The sequence below is a fragment of the Heterocephalus glaber genome, unplaced genomic scaffold (assembly GCF_053883595.1).
Source record: "Heterocephalus glaber isolate CG9 unplaced genomic scaffold, H.glaber_assembly_v1.0 deba00001428, whole genome shotgun sequence".
Classification (NCBI taxonomy): Eukaryota; Metazoa; Chordata; class Mammalia; order Rodentia; family Bathyergidae; genus Heterocephalus; species Heterocephalus glaber.
Genome location: NW_028258293.1, coordinates 5,016,329 through 5,027,109, shown reverse-complemented (window position 1 = coordinate 5,027,109; position 10,781 = coordinate 5,016,329). Strand labels below are relative to the sequence as shown.

Sequence of the window (10,781 nt, the reverse complement as noted above, 5' to 3'; positions counted from 1 at the left end):
TCTCCTTGTCTAGGGATTCTCAGGTGTGCATGGGCCCAGGTTCCTGGAGGCGTGTGGGGAAGGCTGCCGGGGTGCCAGCAGCAGGGCTGGACTCCGTGAGTCCAGTGGGGCCTGGGAACATGCATCCCGACAGGCTCCCAGGGTGAGCACACCCGGCGGGCTCCCAAGAGGAATGCGGGTGCTGCTGGCTCCAGCCCCAGCCTGCTTAGTGTCTTAGTGGCAGGTCTCTGCTGAGTCAGGGTTTCTGATTTACCACCTTTTCCTCTTTTCCAAATCCCAGTTTAGAAACAATTTATTCTTAATATGGGGGCTCAATGGAGGATGGAGGTTAACTAAATTTGAATGTGTACTGCAGTACTGGATATGGATTTCTCCAGAATGTGAGCATTTAAGCTACACAAAATATTTCACCTGGGATCAGCTATTGTACGTGGGCCAGTTCCTGGCTTCCAAGGAACCATGTGAAAGAGTCCAGCACCAAAGTGCTCTGCTGCCGAAGCTTCTTATGTCATCTCTAAATGTAGAATGTACACCTCAGACTCAGGATTTCAACCAACACTTTTGGGTCATTTATATGCTTAAGATATGTAAGATTCTTCAGGAGGCAGGGCTCATTTTCCCAAAGGAAAGTACTTTGAGTTTTTTTAAGTTAAAGAAAAGCAGCCTACACTTAACCATATAATGAGCACAAAGGTCTTAAGTAGTATGTGCAGGGTGGGCTTAATTAATTGGAGGATTGGCTTTTAGAATTCCACACTTTCAGGATTGCTGTGATTCAGCAAAGCCAGTGTTAGCATGGGGTGCTCCTGACAGGGTAGCTGTGCCCACCAAATGAGAACGGGGGTCCAGGTGCATGCCAAAGGGAATGGCTCTTTGTGTTAACGAAGCATATGATGTGCAAAAGACCACGCTATTTTTCCATTAATGTGTAAACGTGTTCTTCAGGCAACTGGCTGCCTCTAATCACATACCAAAAAGTGAGGCAGTTGCATTTTTTTCTAGAGAGTGACCAGAATCAAGAGTAGAGAGAAGTGCTGCAGAGACTGGAGCCAAGGGCTGGGCAGGTGTCTCCTGCCTGGACTGTCCACTTGTGTGGGCTGGTTGAGTGGTGACACCCACTCAGGTTCCCAGACCCAGCCTGGCAAGGAGTTCACCAGCCGTCAGTTTCCGGCCCGTCCCCCAGCCAAGGAGCCAGCCTTCAACACAAGTTAACCCATGGCTAAAAGAATGGCCCCAGTTCCAACAAACCCTAATCTTGCTAGTTAATCCTCTGAGGTTGGATCAAACTCATGGATGGTGCCTTCTAAGCTGATGACTGTCTACCTACATCTATGTATGCATATTGTTTCTCATCTTAACATCCCTGACTTACCAGTGGGTTACCAAACTGGCAGCCACTCCGCATTAATGGACATATGGAAGGGATCTGAGAGACAGATGTCTTTCCTATTAGGGTTAAACTCCAGTGCTACCGACAGAAATGGAGCTAAGGCAAGGTTGAAAGTCCTGCTCAGGTCAAAAGGCATTGGACATTTCATCTAGAGTCTATTCAGCATTTAAATGAGAGAGGGATAATTTAAGTGATTCATTCTAAGATTTAGTTCAAATTCTCATTCAGAATTGTGATATTTTTCACAGAATTAGCATCACCAGTAAGGAGATTGTATACGTACAACCAATGACCATAAAAGCTAATATGGTGAAAAACAATAGATCAAAGCAGTGATCTGAATTATTTTCAAGCTACTGAATCATTAAACAGGGTTGACTGCTTCACCATTGATGATGGTGCACCTTGGCTACTCACGTGAACCCCAAGCTGGTTGATTTAGGCCACCTTTTTCCTGCTGTTGTTTCTCTGATCTCATCTTCTAATGAAGACTTGGTCACATTGACCAAACTCCTTTAACTTCAAGTAACTTGGATAGCACCTTTAGTCCTCATCTCTTACTGCTCAACCATTGCAAATGATTTTAGTTTTCACGGACTATGACAACTGGTTGAGCATGAAGTCACTCAAGTTCTAATTCCATGCCTGGACTCACATGCCAGGCAGCCCAGGGCTTCTCCTGGAGTTCAGAGTCCTCAGGAGATTCACTGGACAGACTGGAGTGAAGGAATTCATGTCATTCAATCTGTTCTCCCATTCATACGACACAAGTCAGTGTTTGTTATGACTTTCCTGATCCTTATTTATAAGACAATATGAGAGGAAACAGTGTGTGTGTGTGTGTGTGTGTGTGTGTGAAATAGAAATTATACACTGCACAGATATAGTTCATCACATTCTAGGATGGGTTGTCAGTGCTCAAATGGGGACCCTGATGAGTAGGAACAGATGCTTTTTCTCCTTAATGGCCTTTTCCCTCATTTAAAATCCACCCATTTATTTCCCTGTGATTTAGCGATAACTTTAAACACTTTAACTAAATTACCCAGCAGCTTGGCAGCCGGGTACTGTGATATAAAATCTGCATGCTCCACATGCAAAAATCCAATCAGTGCAATGGATACAAACACATACCCCAAATGGCATCATTTCCAAACTGAAGGTCCATAACCTGTCTCCAAATATTGAATTTCTATGGTTTTTTTCAGGTGTTGGCTTTCTAAATTTGGACCAATTTATTCTCATTATCCCTAAGTAAACCTACTTGGATTATTTTTACGTTATTTTATATCAAATAGGACCAGCCAGGCCTGATTCATGGAGCCTGATGTTGCTAGGACATGTGGGTTTGTATTCGATGAAAGTACAACACTTCAAAAGGGAAAACTTTCAAGCATCCTAGAAAAAGACACTTGTCTTCTAGTGCAGAAGACAGACTCAATCCTTGAGCTTTCTCAGAGCTCAGACTGTAGGATTGGCCTCCCCGGGCTTTGAAGTAAGCAGCTTTGCTGGGGGGCTGTCCAACTGCTACTGATAATCAGGTTGGTCTTAAAGCAAGGAACACACGTATTTACAATAAAACACGTTTTCATGTTTGTTTTACAGTGAAGAGAAAAAAACCCAGAACCCCCAGATTTTATGTACTTTGAAAATATATTTAAAAACATTAAAAATTCTATATTTAAAACATATATTATATGTTGATTGGTACACTTAAATAGAACTTGTATTTACAATAGGCTTCTGATGCGGTTAAGTTTTAATGCCAATTTTTGCAATAACATAATTATATAAATATACTAAAATACAATAAATATTTTTTTCTTGTTTTACATGGTGAATAATAGCTTTACCATAGAGAGAACAAGGCCACAGACATTTACTTACATTTTCAATGGGAATCACCATAAAAAAGCAACAGGCCTATCGCCATGCATAAAAACACTTCTGCCACAAAGAGACCACAGCAAAAAACAGAACAGAACAAGAACGAACAGCAACAGAGAGAGATTTTAACAAAATAAACTGTAGGTCAACATAAATCACCGAGCATGGGACTGTGATGTGTCTTGTTAGTAAGAGAGCCACGGACGTCATTGTCATCTACCACAAAACCGTGTCACAGATCTGGTCCTTATAATACTTTTAAGACTGCAATGGTGACTTTGTTTGGTTTGTAAATGCTGTTCCTCCAAAGGAAGCTGTGAAAAGTGAACAGACAGCAGATATTCCAAGCATTCCTACAGGATAAAAACAATTACCAATATTGTCAAACAGCACAAAACAAACCTATACTACAGAAAGGCTTCCTAAGACAGGTATTCAGGTGGAACCATAAAGGAGAGGCTAGTTCTACACGAAGGTCTGAACAGAAACTGTCTGCTGATGGTATCTTACCCCTGGGTCCCATCGGAACACCCTTTCTCTTAGCCCTCACCATGCCAAGATGCAGCAATTGCTTGAAGCTTGGTCTGGGCCTCCAGGACACTGATGCAGGTGGTCACCCTAACATTTGTAGGTGTGGAAGTGGGGTGAATGGGTAGATGGGCCGAGCGCTAGTTTTAACTGGGTCCCTTCCTCCCAGGAGCACTATCTAGCCTCCCAAACTGACCTCTCCAAACCCAAAGGGCAGAGGGGAAGCAGGGGCCATGAACAGATGGAATGGGAGGGGGCGCTGTGGCCCTCAGTGGGAGCAAGGTGTCATCAGCCGTCCTGGCCTCTTCCACGGGGCAAGGCATCTCCCCAACTCTTTGTCTCTGGACAAGATTCCTGTCCTTTCAGGCCTTGATCTTTTGAAAGCCTGAGATCTTTTCCTGTTCTCTTTCCTTTCACCACAAAGTTCTCAAAGGGAAAAACCCTGGTTTCCTCAAAGTCTAGTTGCAAAGCATGGAAGGGTTCTTGCAGTAAATAGCTTTGATCTCAGTGGACCGATCTCCTGATTACAAAACGCCACCTTGGCTCCGAACCTGCTCCAGGCGAATCCTCCACCTTCAGGCACAACGATCTGGGATGGGGTGGAGAACAGAAGTCAGCTTGGGCATGGTCCTCCGTGGAGAACCCTTGAGCACAGTTAGATAATGTAGGCACTTAAAGCACGAGTCCAAGCAACTTGACACGGGTCACTGCAGGGCCACCTCTGGCAGTGATGCTTTGGGAATGTGGCGAGTGCCCTTCCCACCTCTGCCTGGACCTGGGGGTGGCCGTGCAGGCATTCCTCCTGCACTGCCAGGAACCAGCCTGTCAGCCCCGCTGGCCTCTGCAGGGCTGTTCCATCTTGGGTCACGAGCTACGCAGGGTCCTGCCGTGACCGAGGCATCCCTGGTTCATACGGAGCTCGCCTCTCCCTGGCAGGACACTGCTAAGCCCAACCGTGATTATAAAGCATCACCATGATTAACCCAAATGACCCTTGGTAAAAAAATACTTCTTTGGGGGTTATTTCTTAGGGTTATTTTTCTCTTCTAAAAAAAATAATAAATCACCGTTTTCCACGCGTGCCGAGATGGGACACAACTTGTTCACAAAAGTGGTAGAAGACTTCAAAGCGTGCAACTGAACTTTCTTCCTTAAGTTAAAGTGGAACAGAGAGGGGCCGAAGAGGGAGGAAGGGAGAGAGGGGCCTGAGCAAAGAGCCAGGTCTTTGGGTCGAGAAGCTTTCTGGATCCAAGCAGGGGCCCAGGAGGTAATTCGGGAAGGGCAGTGCGGGCGTTGACTCGACTCGGTTGCCTTCATTTATATTTGCTTTCCAGCCATCTGATGCAAACATCTTCACGACATACAAAGTTCTCTGTTATCGACCAGAATGGGCAAGAGAACTCTTTTCCCATCCCTACTCCCTGTGGGATCTCAAAAAAATAAAGTAATAAAACAAAATAAAATAACAAACAAACAAACAAAAAAACCACAAAACAAACAAAAAGGTTCCCCTCCCGCCCCGTCCCCTAGGCCAGTAAAGCAAGGACAACAGCACCTTCACACTGTTTTAATTCCAATGCTATCAGAAGTTAAAAGCAGTAAAACAGACAAGAGTACTAACAGAACGAGGATACTGGCTGTCTAAAATGTAAACGGAATGTTTCGTTCAAATTTTTGTTTTTGTCTTTTTTTTTTGTCTGTTTTCTGAAAGAGGACAGTTTATTATCAATTCACAATTAAAGCAGCATGCAATTTATTAGCATTTTTTAAAACTTTTTATGTTTTCAATTCTTGGCAACGGCAACAAACCACAACATTATCGAGGAATGTAATGCAGACTTTTGTTTAAAGTTGTGCGCAAATGACTGTTTCCCTTCTGGTCATGGATTGTCCAATAAATAGATTGTAGAACCACTGTACTGTATAAACTTCATTTATACATGCAGTTCATAAAGTTATTTTTTCTTAACTGAATAATTTACCCTGTTATGTATATATACAAATAGATAATTTTTGTCTCAATATAATCTATGCAACATAGAGCCACTATCTTCCTCTCTTAATGGTCAGTGTACATACACAGGAAGTGTCTATCCTTATGAACCGCCAGCCAATTCTCTTTTTGCTATCCATGGTGAGGGCCCGCACGTAGGACTGGGTAGTTCGGCACTGCGAGTTCCAGTGCCTCTTGTCTATGCCTCTGCAGCCCTCCTTGGTGTAGCCCATGGGGTTGCACTTGGTCTCGTAGAAGTACTGCTTCAGTTGGCCTTTGGACACGGGGACCTTCTCCAGGACGGTGACCGTCCCGCCAGACATGTCCACTGCAGTCTTTTTATCCGCGGCGGTGACCCACTCACTGATGCTGTCGCACACGCTCAGCTCCCCACGGCGGGCCGGGTCGGAGTGGCGCCGGACCCGCATGGACATGTTGGCAGCGTCCAGGTAATTTTTGTATTCCTCGAGCAGAAAGAGGAGGGGCGGCTCCAAAGGCACCTGGCTGCTCAGCATCACCCGGGACGTGTACAAGTCCGCGTCCTTCGCATTCTCTTCATGGGGCCTGACTTTCTGGTCCTCCTCCAGCAGCTCCTCGATCACGTGCTCAAAAGTGTCAGCCAGCGACGAAGACGATGAAGACGCCGCCAGGCCCCGCGCGCCCACCTTGGGCCCGGTCACGCTGTCCAGGGCCCCGTGGGTCCGCACTCCGGGGTAGGCCAAGCTGCCTGGGCCTCGGACACTGGCTTCTTTCATGGGGGCGGCCTTCATGCAACCGAAGTACGAAATAACCATAGTAAGGAAAAGGATGGTCATCCCTCTTCTCACCTGGTGGAACTGTGAGGACAACAGAGAGAGACAGAGCACGGTCAGGGCTTCATTTGCAACTCCAGACCCACGGGGTGGAGGGTTTTACACCTCCCGATCAGCTCCGCCTGGGCCGCCCACAGACCAGCATGGGATGCATTCAGGCTGGGGTAATATCAGCCTGGCCATGTGGTGTTCCCCACGATTTTGCGTATACACTTGAGATTATGGCTTCTCGGCAAGTGAAAAAACCGTGGCTTCCTTTCGCCTCTTACCCCCACTTCAGCAGCTCTGTAAGCTTAATTTTTAATGATCTCTGCTCCAGCTGTCCCAAGAAACACAACATCAGAAATGTTACTAAGCAACAATTCCAAGTGTAATAGTAATTTCTTTTCCTAATTAGCAATGTGGCCCTTTGCAGAAATGTGTCACTGAGACAGGAGAGGCGGGGGGCAGGGTCTGTCTCACTGGCGGTGTGCAGGAACCGACAGCACAGTCGAAAGCAGCCAGAGAGCAGCCAGGGGCCTTGGCACTGGCTTTCTCCCGCAGTGATAATCTGCTGTAGCAGAGAAGGGAGAGCATTTCATTAGGCCATCGCGCTGTACAGACAGGGACACCAAAGGCCCGGTGTGAAGAGAATTTAGATATCAAAACCTCAGGCTCCCAACTCCGCTGTTCTCTCTACTGCACCTGGGTGGTCAGAAGTCAAAACGTTTGCTTATTTCCAAACAGAAATCATTTTCAATATGTTCATTTTAATGATGTGTCTATGCCTGGGGCTGATGTCGTGAAAGCAATGTGCTTTGGAGAACTGGAAAAGTCGGTGCTGAAAAGGGCACTTGAGGCAATTTCAAAGGCTGCCACCAACTCTCCGAGGCCCTCCTCGGCTCTTCAGGCCAATAGTCCGATCTGGTAAGGAAGCCTCACTTCCCTTTTCATTGGAAATGCAGTTGTGTGTGCGTGCGTGTGTGTGAACTCTGAGTTCACCATACCTTTGAAAGGCTGAGTGGCATTTTACACTTTGGAGCAGGCAGTAAATGGTTCTTTCTGTGCTTTTGAAGTTTCCTGGGAAGCCCCTCAAAAGCACACCACAAAATTAATCTCTTCCTGTTTGCCAGAGGGTGGCTCTGTGCTACCTTGGCCCCATGTCTGTAAGCACGCTCCGAGAGCCAATTAGCATGGATGAACAGGCAAGATAAAAACATACCTATGGGCCAACGCAAGGTGACCGCCGGGTGGTCAAGGACTGAGAAGCACTTACCTGCGTGACGCCTGTGTCCCTCGAGTACAGTGCCATCCCCACCCCAACACTACGTTCATTCCTACTTCTCAACTCTGGAGCGTGGACTTAGAAACACAACGCACACGCACACACACACGGAATGGGCAATACGCTGTACCAACCCACAAGAAAAGGGACTGTTTGGGTCCACGACCTGTCTCTAACCACCAAGGGCACCTTCCTCCAGTCTATGGGTCACAGTGCCGAAATGGTTGAAAACTTGGTATTGCGAAGCCAAAGTTTCTGTTTTAGACTTTTGAAAGAGGTTACGTTTTCCACCACCAAGAGACTTTATATCGTTGCTAAACACAACACATTTCCTTCTGAACTCACTCTCACTGTGCGTGGCTGGCAGGCACTCTCAGAACTCCTTGGACTGTGTGGCAATCTGAGAGTAGGAAGGGCAAACTGGTTGGAATAAAACGCGAGCATTCATTCTGCTAATACCTAGAGTCTTGTGAAGGTTTGGAATTCTGTATCATCACAGAAATGGATCCTCCAAGGAGGCCTCTATTCTGGGCAGGCGGTACTCAGGCCACTGAATGAAGAGCTTTCTCCTAACATTCCCAGTCCAAATTAAAACAGCCCAAGGGGCGACTGAAATTGAGGTCGAGGGAAGAACGCAGAATCGGACTGCTTTACTCGGCCGTCTAGGTCCCACGGGTGGAGTGCAGACTTGCTGCCATCAGCTACCTTTTAATACCACATTGTATCAAATCGAAGATGCCGTCATGAAAATCACAGCATTTTATGAACTCCCAGGGAAGAGGAAATGCAGCCTGGCTCCTGCTCTGTCACCATCTCCCCGATCCCGCCGCCTCCGCCCTGCTGCAGCACCCTCAGCTCACGCTGTGACTCTACTGTCCCCGTGTTACAATGGGCACCATTTGTCTTCCATTCAACCCGATAACCACTTCTGACAGATCACTCTCGTTTTTTTCTCCTACACTCAACCCCGGCCATGGCTCTCTTATTCCAGTGGATCAACTCTAGCCTCCTCTATGTGCTGTTCAAAACCCTCCAAAATCTGCCTCACCCTGCTCAGCTGATTTTCTTGTACATTCAATGCTTTGCCACTTTTGCTCCTATTAGGCCAGAGTCCTGAGCTACGGCCCAGGAGTGACTTGTTCTGCTCTGTGGGTAAACTGGAACCTCAACCTCTCTTCCTACCTTACCTCTACCTCAAAATCTTGCTTATTCTTCACGGCCCCATTTGAGTCAAATACCAATTGCCACCCTCACCACTTACTCCAACACATTCTGCCTCTGGGTCCTCTAAATTCTCCCATTATCATTTTATTTAGTGCTCCCCACCGACTCACAGGTCAATGGTGTTTGTTTATTGGAAGGTGAGCTCTCTGAGGGAATGGATCACATCTGATCTCCCGTAATGCGAATCCTGGGAGAATTAAAAATTAATAGCAGTACCCTGTATCAGCTCACCAACAGGCACGTCTTAGTCACTTCCTCATCACCGGGACATAGGACCTGACACACAGCTTTCAGGAGGAGATGCTTATTTGGGCTTTTAGAGGTCCATGACTGACTGGCTCCAAGGGAGGAAGAACATGGTGGAAGAGCCTGCTGTGGTGCACCGTTCATTCACATCATGGTGGCCAGGAAGCAGAGAGAGAGGAGAAGGGTGGAACCAGGGAGGGAGATGCCCCTGAAGTTCACACCTCGGTGGTCCCCTCTTCCAGCCTAGCCAGACCCAGTGCCTAGGAGACAGCCAGCTCTGCCTATGGCCATCATGACTCAGTATGTCCAAAAGCCCTGCCTGTGAGTACACAAGGCCTCTGGAGGACACCCTTGATAGAAACCATAACTAAGGGAAAAGACAGGTCTCACACAGTTTCCTGAAAAGCCGCTTCATTTGGAAGGCATCAGAGAATACACTGAAATTCTGAGCCAAATTATAGGCCATGCTAACCTCAAATTATAAGTGCCGAGGAATTTGACAGATGGCAAACAATTTCTTGAGTTCTTCTAATGGGGTACAACTTTCCTTGAGTGATTAAAACACAGCCAACTCTACAACATAATAACTGCTTGGCTACTGCCATGTAGTTCAGTTCCTAATGGGTCAATGGGAGACAAGAAAGTAGGATTGGTAATGATAATAATAAAGCAAAATTTTGTATTTTTGGTCCTTTAATTCCCCTTTTTCTTATTCTTCCAGCTCTTTAATGAGTAGTTTTATACAGTGTACTAGAAAAGCACAAAAGAGCAAGAGCTTCCATGATAATGCTCACATTTCTCTCCTTCAGCTGCCTCTTTATCACATAAAAGGTAAAGAGGCAGAATGACGCTGCTCTGTAGCATCTTAGTCTGCTTGCCTAGTTCTACCGAGTACATTGTACATTGTACCAAGTACACTGTACAGTACCTGTGCTGTCTAGTTTGGTTCCAATGCTTACAACAACCCTTTCAACCACATCTGTAAAATGCCAGGAGGATTTCCTTAGCCCCTTTCTCAGGAAATACAGCATACTTCATAGGAATACCAAGAAAATAAGCAAGGTAGAAAAGAAGTTTGGTTTGAACCATGACTCAAAGTCTCAACGGTTCCCTCAGAAGAATGTGCAAGACAGCCTGGCTCCTCTGCAGCCCAGCAGTGACTCCCAGCCCTGTGCACTGGGCTCATTGGTCCCAGGGCTGTGGGGTGCCAGGCATCAGGATGGTCTGTGGTCTCCAGCAGGTGAGAGGTGCGCATGGCCCAGGCCTCCTCTGCGTTCACAGCCTCTCCCATTGCTCACATCACTGCCCAAGGTCCACCTCCTTCCAGATCTCAGCACAGGATTCTCTAGGAGTCTACCCTACTGGGAACTGTGCGTGTGAGGGGTGTGGGGTGCACCCTCCTGATAAGAATCCAACCCTGAAACCTTCCACAGACAC

General features: G+C 46.7%; 1 protein-coding gene across 4 annotated transcripts in view; it reads right to left on the bottom strand.

Moving 5' to 3' along the window:
- Window positions 1-997: 997 nt before the first annotated feature.
- The window catches only part of Bdnf (brain derived neurotrophic factor), a 52,749-nt gene continuing 42,965 nt past the window's right edge, over window positions 998-10,781 (bottom strand). For all 4 annotated transcript variants that reach the window (XM_004851581.4, XM_087211511.1, XM_087211510.1 and 1 more), the window contains exon 2: window positions 998-6,634. In XM_004851581.4, coding sequence (XP_004851638.1) covers window positions 5,852-6,634 — 783 coding nt within the window. In that variant the 3' untranslated portion in view covers window positions 998-5,851. The remainder of the gene's footprint in view (window positions 6,635-10,781) is intronic.